The 14,959-nt window shown below is 42.4% G+C and overlaps 2 protein-coding genes and 1 long non-coding RNA gene across 3 annotated transcripts in view; 2 read left to right on the top strand and 1 right to left on the bottom strand.

Annotated features, from left to right (window-relative positions):
- The window catches only part of slc13a5a (solute carrier family 13 member 5a), a 26,287-nt gene extending 24,844 nt beyond the window's left edge, over positions 1 to 1,443 (top strand). Inside the window, exons 11-13 of the mRNA XM_042009153.1 lie at positions 304 to 465; positions 689 to 826; positions 908 to 1,443. Of these exons, the coding sequence (XP_041865087.1) occupies positions 304 to 465; positions 689 to 826; positions 908 to 1,036 (429 nt within the window). The 3' untranslated portion in view covers positions 1,037 to 1,443. The remainder of the gene's footprint in view (positions 1 to 303; positions 466 to 688; positions 827 to 907) is intronic.
- LOC121654855 overlaps positions 1 to 14,163 on the bottom strand; it is a 14,373-nt gene extending 210 nt beyond the window's left edge. The window contains exons 1-2 of the long non-coding RNA XR_006013030.1: positions 14,080 to 14,163; positions 7,870 to 7,875 (exon numbers count right to left, since the gene is read on the bottom strand). This is a non-coding gene — a long non-coding RNA (uncharacterized LOC121654855). The remainder of the gene's footprint in view (positions 1 to 7,869; positions 7,876 to 14,079) is intronic.
- med31 (mediator complex subunit 31) lies at positions 11,693 to 14,959 on the top strand. The gene is made up of 4 exons (XM_042009177.1): positions 11,693 to 11,891; positions 12,267 to 12,341; positions 12,428 to 12,524; positions 14,224 to 14,959. Exons 1-4 carry the CDS (start codon positions 11,882 to 11,884, stop codon positions 14,429 to 14,431), a joined length of 390 nt encoding a protein of 129 aa, XP_041865111.1. The 5' UTR covers positions 11,693 to 11,881; the 3' UTR covers positions 14,432 to 14,959.

The following is a 14,959-nucleotide window of genomic DNA, read 5'->3' as shown; positions in this document are numbered from 1 at the left end:
TCTGATTGTTCAGAGACACTAAATAAGAGTCTGCGTTGGTTGGAGACATTTTAAACCACAGCACACACATATTCTGCTTAACATCGTTACAATTTATCTTAAGATTAAAATGAAATTATATCAAATTATCCATGTTACGTGTGTGCTATCGACATTAATTACCACATACACCTGGTTAATATGGTGAATATGTTTTCTATTTATATTTCCAGACGGACTTCGTACACAGCACATTTAAAAAGCAACATGTCTTTCTTTCTGTAAACAAACATGGCGTTTGAATTTTTTGTGTTTGAATGTCAGGTATCCGGTCTGTCCCGCTGGCTCGGCGATCAGATGACACCTCTTCACTCCATCCCTCCGTGGGCCATCGCCATCGTACTCTGCCTCCTCATTGCTACCTTCACTGAGTGTGCCAGCAATGTTGCCACGGCAACCCTCTTCCTGCCAATCCTGGCCTCCATGGTAATGAAATCAGTTTTGGCATGAGCAGAAGACAAGAAGAGTTTGTTATTCTCAGCATGCAGTTAAAGTAAAAGAGGGCAGAGCCTGTGTAAACAGGTCAAGCCTTTCGGTTACAACAGGTAACCAAAAGGCTTTTACTATGAAACACACACACAGGAAGTGAATTTTCCTTTTGTTTATATCTGATGTGAAGCTGCTACTTCTTGTGTGTGTCCTAACTCAGTCCCAGTCTATAAACCTGAACCCCCTGTACGTGATGATCCCCTGCACCCTCAGCGCCTCCTTCGCCTTCATGTTGCCGGTGGCCACACCCCCCAATGCCATCGTCTTCTCCTATGGGCTCCTCAAAGTGTCTGACATGGTGAGTCCTGCTTTTATCAGGAAAAATCTTCACATGTTCTTCATGATAACCTGGTCTTCTGTCGCATGGCACCCCCTGCAGGCTAAGACCGGTGTGGTGATGAACATCATCGGGATCGGCTGCATCAGCCTGGCTATCAACAGCTGGGGGCACACCATGTTTTCTCTGGACTCTTTCCCCTCATGGGCCAATGTCACCAAACTGGTGTAGAACCAACAGCCTGGAGGATATAAGTTTCTTACTACCAATGTGGCGCCTGTTTCCCTGAGCTGTTTGTCCTTTGCTAAAGTCCAAGCGCGGGGTCATGAAGACAAAGTTTAATGTATGTATGACCACGTCTCTAGAACGGTTCAGTGCCACAGGTCATGGGCAGAAATCCTGAGATGGGAACCTGTACCTGAGCTGGTTTAACAGGAAATCCAGTTCATGGATATTAAAAGTATTAGGTCCTAGGCATGAATTTTACTTTAACCCTCCAAGCTAATTGTTGGTCCTACTGTGTTTTGGGGGTTTTATTTCTATAACTGTATGTAGAGCCTGAAGCCTTTTAATCCCAGTATAAACCAGTCTGTAGCACCTGGAGCTTTTAATCCCAGTCAGCATCAGACATGATGTTTCTCAGCTGTCAGATTATGAGGCTAAAATGATGTAAAATGAATGTATGAATAGATATAGCAGCATAAAGGTCGACCAGAAGGAGAAATCAGAATTTATTACTAACAGAACTTTGTAGAAATAACACACAGATCAACAGTGACCAAGCCTTTTCTCATCTGCATATCATTCTCTTAAGTCTTGGCTTCCAGAAGAAAAAAATATTGGCATTGAAACAAACTCACAACAGAAACTATTTACATATTTCCACTTTTTCCTCATTTCCAGTTATTTCTGCTACTATTTACCTACTATCCTCACTAAACCAACTCAAGCTCAGCTGCTTTGTGGTGCCACCGTGCATCAGAAACATCTTCTTGGCTTTATTCCAGCCATAGAGGAGCATTATTTTTCTTCTTGTCAGACACACATAGAACTTTCTGCTCACTGGTTGATCTTTGGCTGCTCCTGATTGGACATTACCATCAATCTAAGCTCTCTGATTGATGGAGAGTTTGACAGGAAGTGGCTTCATCATCATTTCCAGGTCTAAATAGAGATCTCTTAGCAATATAGTAGTGATAGTGATCTTTTTATGATGGAACTGTGATAAATAATACTGCTGATGCTGTTATCACGAATCATTGTGGATTTACCAGATAGTCTCTGAAAAAACACTACATTTAGTGGCTGGACTGTAAACCTCCTAGATGGGATAGAACTTTAGTTGATCTACTAGGAGTAGATCAACTAAAGGGTAATTATCCTTCACAGTTTACCCCACAGAGTTACACACTACTGTTCCTGGTGGTAGAAGAGATAGACCTCGGGGGAGATATTGTGGAGTTTTAAGGGTTAAATTTAATTGTAAAACAGGTAAAGCTCTGTTTGTAATGGGAGCTGAATAAAAATGTGGTTCTGTTGGTTGATGTAAGGTAAGTTTAAAAGAAGAGAGGAAGAGTGAAACTCGTCTCTATGCAGATGACGCTTTTTTTATTTCATCATGCTGATTCGGGCTGACATAACAGAAAACATTTCAGACTTTTTTAGCATTTTATCTTCAATCATTGATGTTGTTTTTAGTTACAACTTTAATCTGAGAAACATACTCTGGGACTGTTTCTCTTTCTGAAGTCATTTGTGTTTAATTACTAAATATACTTAAATAAGTTTTGTATTGTTTTTAATCTAAATGTATTTTGGTAACATAGTTGTTGTTAGTGTGTGTGTGTGTGTGTGTGTGTGTGTGTGTGTGTGTGTGTGTGTGTGTGTGTGTGTGTGTGTGTGTGCGTGTGTGTGTGTGTGCTATGTACACACTTAAGAGAGAGTTTTGTACCATGTGGTTGCTAACAGTTTGTTGATTAAAAGTTCATATGGAAACAGATGTGTAACTCAGTCATGTTTACCTCAGCACACATGGGAACTCTGATCTGTGATGTCATGTTTAATCACAAACAGCTCCAGCTTATCACACCATCCATATTTCTTTTTAAGGCTCGAGGAGTCAGGCCATGACTCTGCTCTGATATGTTAGTGATACAACGTAAAAATGTTAACCCTTTAAAGCCCAACCCAAAAAGAAACTGGGAGGAAATTGATTTTTTTGTCATCTGAAGTCTTTATTTGGGTCTTTAACATAATTTAAATAAAGAATTAACTATGACTAGATGTTTATGGTTGTTTTTATGTTACCTGTCTGGAAGACTGTAAACTGCATTGACTTTTGGAGAAAAATAAAGTTATTTGAGTCTGAATCGAAACCATTTTACTATAGGCAAGGCAAGGCAAGGCAGTTTATTTGTATAGAGCAAAATGTGTCCACCAGGGGGCAGAAGACAAGCATCAGATTGTGTACAACAGGGTTTTGAGCAAAGTTTTTACCATAAAAAGATGCCAAAGGTTTTAGAAACTGTATGAATCAGATACATCTGGCATTAAAGGGTTAAAATTAATGTATTTAAAGAGTTATTCACTGGTTAAAAACAGAAAAATGTCAGCATTGGGGATCCTGTAAAACAAAACCTACCGATGCTTTATTGATTTTTTGTTGTGATTTTTATCAATATTTTATTAAAAGTCTTAACTTTGTTCTTCTGGATTTTCCTCTGATTACTGGAGCTCAATGAAGGAAAAACAAATTTTTTCACCACCTGGCTGATGTCATACCAGAGAACATATCCCGGCATTCAGGGGTTTTATTGTTATTTTTATATTAATTCAAACAAAAACAGCATAAATAAACAGAAGCTTATACTGTTTTATACTGTATTACTTTAACATAGACAAGCATAACAGTCATCACATACTTGTAATATATTTTAGTTTTTCCAAAGTTTTAACTCGAATCCAAAGAAAAACAAAACCGGAAAATATCCATCCCACAAACCCTCCTACAGAGAAGCAGAGAAGAGAAGAATAAAAAGATAAACATCAGCACATAATGCAATAAAACTTGAGGCCACATCAATAAATGGCCACCACAGTCTCAAGATACTAGCGACCAGATCTTTATGTTGGTTTGGGAATTATTAAACACAGGCCGAGTTTGACTTACAAAGAAAATATAGATGGATTTAACCTGTTGGGACCAGACAGTAACAGACGGAACCAGAGGGGACCAGACAAAGCCAAAAGGAACCAGACCTCCCATTGGGACTAGATTGAGATCAGACAGGACCAAACAGGACCAGATGGGACCAGACAGGATCAGAATGGGATTAGACACCCCGTTGGTACCAGACAGGACCAGACAGTACCAGACAGAACCAGATGGGACCAGACAGGACCAGAAGGAACCAGATAGGACAAGATGGGATCAGATGGTAACAGGCTGGACCAGACGAGACCAGACGAGACCAGACAGGACCAGATGGGACCAGACGGAACCAGACCTCCCATTGGGACTAGACCCGATCAGACAGGACCAGACAGGAACAGATAGGACCAGACAAAGCCAAACGGAACCAGACCTCCCATTGGGACTATATTGGGATCAGACAGGACTAAACAGGACCAGATGGGGACCAGACAGGACCAGAAGGAACCAGATGGGACAAGACGGGACCAGACGGGACCAGACGAGACCAGACGAGACCAGACAGGACCAGATGGGACCAGATGGAACCAGAAGGAACCAGACCTCCCATTGGGACTAGACCCAATCAGACAGGACCAGACAGGACCAGACAGGAACAGATAGGACCAGACAAAGCCAGACGGAACCAGACCTCCCATCAGAAATCAGAAATCAGAAATCAGAAATACTTTATTAATCCCTTGCAGGGAAATTCATGTTTTCAGTACAACCCATCCAAGACTAGACAAAACAACATATAACACAACAGGAACAGGCAGACTGACGGAGCAGCCGTTTCTACAGCGCTCCTTGTCTTAGATATAGGTGAAAGGTAACATTAGGGGAGTAAGATGTAGCTGGAGAGGATAAAAAAAAGGCATCTCCACACTGGGCCTGAGGGCCCATTATTGAGATACAAAAAACACTCCTCAGTACATAAAGAACAAAACTCAGACAATCACAACATCAGAAACACGTGGCGGGGGGGGTCTCCCATCACAGCAAGTCCGGACGCAGCTGACACGAGCGCAGTCCATTCTACCCGCCGCCAGGGAGTGGAAGGAGCGGGGTAAGGAGCAGCCCCAGGCAGTGAATCACGGTGGGATGTATCTGTAGTGGTGTACTTGAGTGTGGTGCATGTATGTGTGTGCGTAGAAGTGAGCATATGAACTTTGCCCCAGTTCTCCCTCACAGTCTCTGCCACCTGATGATAGTGGGGCATCCTTGAGGGCTGATCCAGGTTGAAGTCCATCGCCCGTGAAGAGGGTGAGGGGAGGGTGGGGGACTGAGCGTCCATCAACAAAACATTCCAAGGAGCTTTCAACCAGCCATCAAGGCCAGCACAGGGAGCCAAATTTGATAACAGCATTTGTTTTGGTTCAGGCCAGAGCTGTTTCGTCTGCCTTGAGTCTCTACAGTGGTCCCACTGGCGACTCCAATCATCCGAATTTTGGGTCAATTTCCATCCAGCCGAGCTGACAACTTCTCCAAGTTGGTGACCACCTCACGTACAAGCCCAGAAATCGCAACCAGTTTGCCATCCAGAACTGGAATAGCCTCCAGTTTACGATTCAGCTCCTGTACCGCCACAGCCTGATTGTTCATAGCTCGGCACACACCAGCACAGAAATCCGGCAGCTTGCCAGTGACTGCCGACAGTGTCCGAATTTTGCGATATGCCAGGAAACCGCCCGCTCCAAACAGCAGAAACCCAGTTATCATGAATCCGAATGTATAGATGTCCTCAGCGTCCTCGACAGAAAGAATCGACAGACACATGACTTTCCACACTCCCCAGGAATCCATCACATATCCAGCCGAAAACGTTCCGCCAGGGCAAGCAGGCTCCCCTACGCCTGTTTTCCGGTTCGAATAAATTTGGTCGATTGCATTTAGGGACCAGCTGATCGGATCCATATCTCAAGATTTAAGTTTTGGAAGGAAATGCAGAGAGAGGCTCAGAGAGATGACAGGACAGTAGCAGGGCAGAGTGGGAGAGGGAGGGAGAAGAAAAGCGTCTGCCTCGGTTGAGAGCCGGAAGAAAGATACATTGGGACTATATTGGGATCAGACAGGAGTAAACAGGACCAGATGGGACCAGACAGGGCCAGACTGAACCAGACATCCCGTTGGAACCAGGTGGAACCAGACAGGACCAGAAGGAACCAGATGGGACAAGACGGGACCAGATGGGACCAGATGGGACCAGAAGGAACCAGACCTCCCATTGGGACTAGACCCGATCAGACAGGACCAGACAGAAACAGATGGGACCAGACATCCCATCGAGACCAGATGGGACCAGAATGGGACCAGACACCCCGTTGGCATCAGACGGGATCCGGTTAAATGCTGAGGAGAACCAGATATCCCGTTGGGACCAGATGGTACCAGACGGGACCAGAACGGGACCAGACAACCCGTTGGTACCAGACGGGATCTGGTTAAATGCTGAGAAAGAATATGGGACCAAACTGGACCAGATGGGACCAGATGGGTCTAGACAGAACCAGACAGCACTAGATGGGACCAGAAGGAACCAGATGGAACCAGACATGTCTTTGGTACCAGACAGGATCAATCGTCCCTTTGGACAAGCCATGACAATAAAATTTTTTGAGATGTGAATGATATGTACCATTCCATGCTACAATCACAGCTGGAGATTCAGTAAACATTTTTTTCAGACCAGTAGCTGATGCAGTTTATCTCTGAAGTCATACTGGTCTCCAGTACTGGACAGAACTGGAACGCTCCTGTTACATCAGCAAGCGTCCAGTAAAACTGGCCCAGTTAAACAGTTGCTCAACAACACGCCTTCCATCCATGAAAACTGGTTTTAGGTGAAAATATAAGGTTTTTAAGGGGTTAATTAGGGCCAGCCCCAGCCTGTATGGGACCCTGCAGTTCTCATGTTGACACCTCTGGAAACAGGCGGAATCTGAGCCAACCGGGAACTTTTTATGACCTGGTTAAATGCTGAGTTGGGAACTATTTATTACCAAGTTAAATGCTGAGGAGGGAATTACCCGTTTAAATGCTGTAGAGGGAATTATTTTTTACCTGGTCAAATGCTGTGAAGGGAACTTTTTAATACCTGCTTAAATGCAGTGGAGGGAACTTTTTATTACCTGGTTAATCCATAAAAGCCCAACGTGACATATTTGTCACATACAGTTTCTGAGACATTTTGCTTCAATTTATGTTATAAACTTTGCTCAAAATCCTGTTGCAAACAATGTGATACTTGTCTTCTGTCCCCTAATAGATACCCAGAAGCAGAAAACAATATTTTTAAACTATCACATGGTAATAAATGGTAGATAACCCCCCCCCCCCCCCCCCCCCCCCCCCAAAAAAAAAAACATGTTAATTTTTTTGTTATATTTTGTTAAAGGGCCAAATAAAGACCTCATATTTTTAAAAAATTTGACTTTTCTTACTATTTTTTCATGGGTTGGGCCTTAACGGGTTAAATACTGAGAAGGGAACTTTTTATTACCCGCTTAAATGCTGTGGAGCGAATTATTTATTACCTGGTTAAATGCTGAGGAGTGAACTTTTGGTTTATCTGGTTGTAAATGATGTGACAGCAGCTTTTTATCTGCTGGATGCTTAAATATTCATGTTTGAGCTTCTTGTTCACAGCTTCATACAGAGTGTGTGTTTGTGGAGGTGCTTCTGTTTCTATGGTAACAACAAGGGTTATTTTACAAGCATACCTTCACAGGTGAGTTGCTGCATGGGAAAGTTTGGGAACCCTCTTAAGGGGTTTTTATTTTCTAATGTTAGTTGAATCACATCAGGTGAAGCTGCTGTTTTGTTTTATTGTTGCAGCAAATATTGATGTTAACATGCTAAATTTTTTGTAAACTGGCATCTAAAAGATTTGCTGACAAAATGACACAATCATGTTGTTTAGATTAACATAATATAATAAGGCAGCTTAAAAAAAAAAAAAAGTAAAAATGTCATGAAATGAGCCTAATTTACATTTTCACAAATAGAATAAAGGTTTCACAAATCAGAAAATGTGTTTAAATGAATCTAGATGCTGTGTAGAATGTTTCAGTCCACATTTGTATTGTAGTTTTGATCAGGACCTGGATGTGGTCTAGATTTCCCAAACAAATCTGTGGAATATGATGAATCAAAAGCTAAGTGGGATGTGGTGGGATGACCAGGCTCTTTCCAAATTTTCCTCATTGATGAATTTAGTGTTTAATGTTGTTCTTTATATATTAAACGGTCTAATAATCCTTATTAGTTCCAGTTTCTAGAATTTTTTTCATTAGAAGTTACGATGGAAAAGCTGCATGAAATGAATGAAACATGTTTTATAGGCGATGACTGTTTTGATGGGACACCTGTAATGGCAGTTCATGCCCACTAGGGGGCTACAGTCAGCCTGATTCAGGGTGCACGCGGCAAGGACACACAGACCGTCAAGATACTGATTCCATGTCCTGCAATAAAGTTGGTTTCCAAGAAGAAGAAGCCGTCTCTCTATTAACTTGTTATCTACAACTTATCACAGACTCATGTTTAAACTTGATATTTACTAGAAATGTTTTGACAGCTGCTGTGTTCAGTCAATACTGCTGTTAAAAAGCAGCTGATTTGTTTTAAGTGTTTGTAAATGTGCCATAAACTGCTTTTCATTCATCACTGAGTTTTGCATAATGTTGTTAATTGTGATTAAAGCATTGAATCATTGCCTGATAATGCAGGCAATAGTCCAGCTGTAATATTTATTTCTGTTTCATATCTGTGAACGCATTAATCTGCATTGTTTGTCTCTGGGAAGAAGCAGCTCAGCATTTTATCACATCAGATCATTGATCTTAAAGACTCTCAGGTCTCACTCTGACCCGAGCTGCAAAGTTTGGAGGCCTGTGTCACTGCTTACTTCATCATTACAATCATTCACTAGCATTCGTTAGCATCCATCATACCAGGAAGCTTTTTGATCTTACTGTGGGAGCAAATTCAGAAAAATAGACAGATATACATTTTAACTTAATTTGAACCTTCCAGTGCAACCAATCTATTCTTCTCGCCGTCACTGTTGCTAAAGCTAATTTATTTTCTGCCTTTTTCTGCTGTGGAATGATTTCAGCCTGTGATACTAAAAATGGCTGCTTCGTCATCGGCTGAAAACCAGTGCTGATTCAGATTTACCAGGGCGGGGCATGACCACAGCATGTGGGCTGGGCTGGTCACATTTTCCATCTATTTTCCTAAAACGGGCTCTAAACAAGTTGTAAATTGTATTTTGTTTATTTAGCATGAGAGGTGCGGTGGTCTGCTCTCGGCGAGGCTTTGCTCCTCATCCGTTCAGTCTCCCAGCTTCTCCACGCAGCTTGCTCTTGTCTTCTTAAGAGCTGAAATATAATTATTCATCCTAGAAACAAGTGTTTTCCAGTTAAACTGTAAGTCCAGCACCTCATCAAGCCAAAGACTGGAAACATGATGGAAACAAACTACTGACTGGCTGGAAAAGTCAGTGTAGGTTAAATCTGAGGACCGGTTTATGTTCATCTACACGTTTTTTCCTTGGAGACACTTTCAGTTGTCTCTAAGTTCTTGTTGGTTTCACAGATATTCTTATTTTGCAGTTTATTTCAACTAATAGCCGACAGGTAGCCCTGCACCTGCACCCTCCTCCTCCTCAGCCTGCTGATGGAAGCAGAGAAGTGGACTCTGGAAAGCTGGACCGGGTTAACATGCAGCTACATTTCTGCTCAGTAAAATCTGAGGTGACATCTGTGACTGTAACTCTGGGCTGTAGAGCTGATGAAGGTTTCCATGGTAACCCTTGTTCATGCAGGTCTATCAGCTGGTGATGATGATGGTTCTGGATGCAGGTCCATCTGAGGGATCACGGCTCATGGAGTCCAGTTTAGACCAGCTCTCTTGTCCTTTCCACACTGAGCTTCCTCCAGACTGACTGATGCTTTGATGATATTCTGACTGCGGAGGAGAAACACAGAAACCTTCAGTCTTTCTTTAAGGAACTTTGTTAATTTTTTTTCTGTTTTACCTTCAGAAACCTTCGTGAATGCTGATGTTTCAAGACAAACTGACAAATTTTGGGTAAACTTGTATTTCATTTTCATAAAGAATCTTCACCATCTTCAGTAGGACTATCTGTCTCTGTTGGTTGGGGGGACTGGCAGCCTAGTGGTGGGCTTGGCTCTGAACCCTGGAGTACCAACAGAGATGAACCACCCTGACCATGGCCCCCAACCCCCAGCCAACTGCTCTCCAGTACATTTACTAGAGGTGGGTAAAGTGCAGAGCCTACATGAACCTACATTATTATTATTGTGTAACAATTAATTTTTGTTCAAATAAACTTAAAAAGTTATTTTAAAAATGGCTGAAAGCACAAGTTCCTCAAAATGCTGAGTGATAAGATTTATTTGTCATGTGCACAGTTATACATACACGTACAATATACGTGAAAATGCTTTTTGTACCAGTGAAGAAATGAATCACACAGAATGTGGCCAATAAATAATGAAACAGAAATATAAAAATATAAGATCTAAAATTCAAGAACAAATCTAGGCCTGTGGTTCTATGCTGCGTGTGCAGGTGTCATGCAAATTGTACAGGATTGCAGCTTGATGCTGATTCAGCTTGATGATGGTGGAGGGAAGCGCTTCTTCATCCTCCCGGGCAGCGGAAACGCCGGCCTGACAGTGGTGGTGAGAACAGAGTCTGAGGGGACTGGGCTGGTAAAGGATCCTTCTAGACCTGCAACATTTATATAACTGGGACAGGCTGTGGGACAGATGCTCTGACTGTTAATGGTAAATGGTCTGTACTTATTTTATCCAAAGCGCTTTACATATACGTCACATTCACACACTGATGCTGGAAACTTCCACGCAAGGCGCTCAACCACAACCCATCAAGAGCAATCAGGGGTTCGGTGTCTTGCTCAGTGACACCTCGACATGAGCTTGGATCGCTGGGATCAAACCAGCAACCCTTGGGCTACAAGACAACCACTCTACCCACTGAGCCATGCCACCCCACTGCAGCATTCAGAAAAGAAACAACAGCATGGCACAAGATAGGCAGGAATATTCCACCCACACAGAGCTCCACCAACCTGCCTGCAAATAAATTCCCTTTCTGCTTTTGAAAGTGTTTTATTTAGACTGGACTGATTTTTGAGGACATGTGTTATAATCCTGATAAAGTTACAGGCACATCCTAATTCCACGCCTTCCTGTTCTGAACAATAGTGTGAATTTCAGATATTTTTACCAACTGATATTAATATAAGTCTCACACCGCTGCCTGATATATCGCAGTTGAATTCAATTACTTTTTGTTGGATACTTTCTGGGTTTTTTTGTATTTTTTTACTTGTGCTTTCTTCGTAATTTGTTTATTTTTTAAAGAAAAAAAATATCTACTTTTCTTCTCAATAGATAATAAAAGGTCTTTAATACTGTTTTTAACACTCAATATAGTATAATTGGCTGATTATTAAGTATTCATAAATTTATTCATGAAGTTCCCATTATTGTTGTGGATAAATAATTATGAAAATGTTGCAATTTTTTCTCTTTTTATCAAAGTTATTATAAGAGACACGAAGGTGTTGCTCTGTTGCTGTTAAATGCTTCCCCCTGCTGGCCAAAAGAGGAACAGCAAATGCCGTAAATCAAGGGATTGTCGCAAACAGCGTCGTTTTCCGTTAAATATGTCCGCGTATGTTTGATGACGGTGAATAAACCAGAAAGCTGAAACACTTTATTAGATTCATTCGACTTTTTGCTATTATTTAACGTTTTGTGTTCGGATTACAGGCCGTTTAGGTCGCAGTTGACTGAGTTCTGTTTTCAGGACCGCGTGTGTCTGTAGCCATGGAAACAGGTTAGTAGCCGTTGTGGCTAGTTGTTTGGCTAATGTTAGCTTGTTAGCTTCGTCCTGAGCGGAGACATGAAACTCCGTCTGTAAATGATCTTTTCGTTATTTACGTGTTAAGTTTTATTGTAAGATGTATTTGATAGTAAATTTATTTTATTTATTTTCAAATAAAGAAAATAAAATGCATCTAAGTGATCTTAATGTTGAATTCTTTAATGGAGGCTGGTGCTAAAAGCAGACGGGTAGCTCGTGTTTAGCCTGGTAATATTTTATAATAGATCTGTTTATTTGTGCTAAGTAATCAGGTTTTAGTTTAATGAAACCGCTAACTTGTGGTGGTGTTAGTGAATGTTGTTGAAGCTTCTGTGTCTTCTGGTCCAGAGGAGCAGGCCAGGAACCGGTTCCAGGCCGAGCTGGAGTTCGTGCAGTGCTTGGCCAACCCCTACTACCTGAACTGTGAGTGACGTTCAAACAGGTGTGTCATTTAGACTTCAGGTCCACACAGACCACCCTGCTGACCCTCTCATGGTTTTGTGTTTCAGTTTTGGCTCAGAGGGGCTTTCTGAGGGAGAGACCCTTCATCAACTACTTGAAGTATCTTCTGTACTGGAAGGAACCAGAGTACGCCAAGTTCCTCAAGTAAGACTAGCTGCTCTAGTTATATCAAACCATCTGTGGTGTTTCCAGATGTTTCCTGTGTGTCTGAAGTGTAATGTGCTGCGTTCATGTACATTCCGTCTATCAGAGTTTTAATGGAAAATGATCTTAAGTCGAGACAAATCCAACCAAACAGCCGGTTTCCTGAACAGAAACTAAAAAGTCTGAATCAGAGTGATGATCCAGCAGCTCCTCCAGCAGCAGGACAGTCCACTCATGGTTTCTGGATGATCATCAGTCTCTCTCAGGATGGTGGAGAAATTCTGATCCACTTTCCATTGTTCAGATTATTCAGGTTTGCAGCATCTGAAGCTCCCACCACAGCATCTCAGGATGAGGTCTGGACTCTGACGGGTCCACACTGAGAGCTGAGACTAAACACTCACAACTCAGCAAAGTCCTGAAAACCCTCAGAGGTCTTAGATGATTTTGGTTGTTTGAAGACTTTTATAGACCACATAACAAAACCAAAAACAAGTTCTCTGTTTGCTATCCACATGTTTTCAGCACAACCTCATCATCATCTGACCATTTCTTTAACTTTTACCCATTTTATTAACATTTTGGCCCCAAAATACACAAATAGTTGAGTTGGGAAAAAAGAACGTTTATTAAAACCCCCCAAAGTCACTTTTTCTTATTATTAAAATGAAGAGTGTAAAAAAAGATGAATATATAGAGAGAACTGCAACACCCGTCCATCCCAGTTTTACACAATAAACATTTGTTTTATTAAATTGACGCCAACACGTCTCTGGTTTTCATGGTCAAGCAACATCAAACCAAATCCGAGAGAAAGTTTCAGGTCTGAGCTTCCAGTGAGGTTGTGGAAACGTCACATGATCCGGTCATGCCGCCGTGTCTCTGCCTCCCAGACGGAACATCATACACACACATTTATCCACTAAATGTCTGATTACTCTGATCACAGTAAAGTGGAGCAGCTGCTTGGTGGGAGGAGGAGCTTTTATCACAGAGTCTCGTTATCCTCGGATCTGTGATCAGATCACGTGACATCACCGCAACACAAACATGAGCTCACCTGGACCAGGTGGCTTCACTGGGAAGTTCAGATCTGGAGCGCCCTGCTAACTCGTACTGCTCTGCATTGGTAAGATTAAAGCGCCGCCAGCTTCCAGCAGGCTGGGAGACGGTGAGAGAAACCAGTAAATTCTGTTGTAGGAAATGATGAAGCTCATTACATCTGAAACTCTTATCTGCTGATAAAAGAAAATTCAACTAAAATACTTGTTTGCAGAAGGCGAGCCTGCATTGGCGGAACAAACCCTTCTGCTTCGTTCAGAACCAGAACCGTTTGAAGCAGATCCGAGTTAACCATGATTCATCGTTTCTGGCTGCTTACGTTCCGCCGTTAATCTGCTGGTTTTATGACTTTTACATAGAAACCGTTGGACTGATGGATGTGAGATGCTGCTGCAGTATCGTAGTCTGTAGTTACTGCATGGAGCCCACACCCGATTAGAGCGCACCCCCCTCCCCCATCCACATAGCAAATCCCAACTAAACTCCTGGACACGGGAACTCTGGGTCGAAAGCGTTTCCTTCATGTAGCGTTGGTTTAAATGAATCAGCAGCACGTTTCTCCCATTTCAGGTGAAAATATTTGCAGCCATTGTTGGTGATGGTTTGTTATGTGATCTTCCTCCTCCTCCTCCTCCAGGTACCCTCACTGCCTGCACATGCTGGAGCTGCTGCAGTACGAACACTTCCGGAAGGAGCTGGTCAACGCTCAGTGCGCCAAGTTCATCGACGAGCAGCAGCTGCTGCACTGGCAGCACTACTCCAGGAAACGGACGCGGCTGCAGCAGGCGCTGGCCGAGCAGCCTCAGCAGCAGCCGCCGCCACACGGCAACGCCGTCGCCAAGTGACACAGCGCTGGGCCGATGCTGATTGGACGGTTTGCCGTTTAAATAAACTCCTGCAAAGGGCCAGGGCCTCAGTGGACTCTGATCAGACACTCTGACGCTGATATGCACGGCTGGGACTCGGACAACAGCATGCTGGAAAGTGCTATGAACTTCCTGTGTGGAATTTCAGACATCCTGTCAGTGTTCATCTGGAACAGTGAAAGCATCCAGCTTTTTCCTGGAACATCTCGGATCGGCTCAGAAACTCAGTTCAGGAAAAAAACTGTATCATCAGACCCTGCTGAACAAGAAAAATACAACGACCAGTTTTTAATTAGGTTTTTTTTTTCTTTGCTCTTTTAATAATAAAATATTCAGAACAGTTTAGTTTTCTGTTGAGGTGAAAAAGTTTTTCCAGACAAGTTAAATATAATTTAAAGTTAAAACTACAGTTAGAAATGTTGTTTCACCATGTTTTTCACTTTTAAAACATTTAAGACTTTAATGCCTCAGATTTTCTACAGCTGAAATAAAGACGTGTTAAAGTTG

This window comes from Melanotaenia boesemani, chromosome 15 (assembly GCF_017639745.1).
Source record: "Melanotaenia boesemani isolate fMelBoe1 chromosome 15, fMelBoe1.pri, whole genome shotgun sequence".
Lineage (NCBI taxonomy): Eukaryota > Metazoa > Chordata > Actinopteri > Atheriniformes > Melanotaeniidae > Melanotaenia > Melanotaenia boesemani.
This window is presented reverse-complemented; position numbering and strand designations above follow the sequence as displayed.

Excerpts from the sequence above, each read along its gene's own strand:
- med31 (XM_042009177.1), top strand. Across the intron at positions 12,342-12,427 it reads CAACCCCTACTACCTGAACT|TTTTGGCTCAGAGGGGCTTT; the intron begins GTGAGTGACGTT and ends TTTGTGTTTCAG. Across the intron at positions 12,525-14,223 it reads GAGTACGCCAAGTTCCTCAA|GTACCCTCACTGCCTGCACA; the intron begins GTAAGACTAGCT and ends CTCCTCCTCCAG.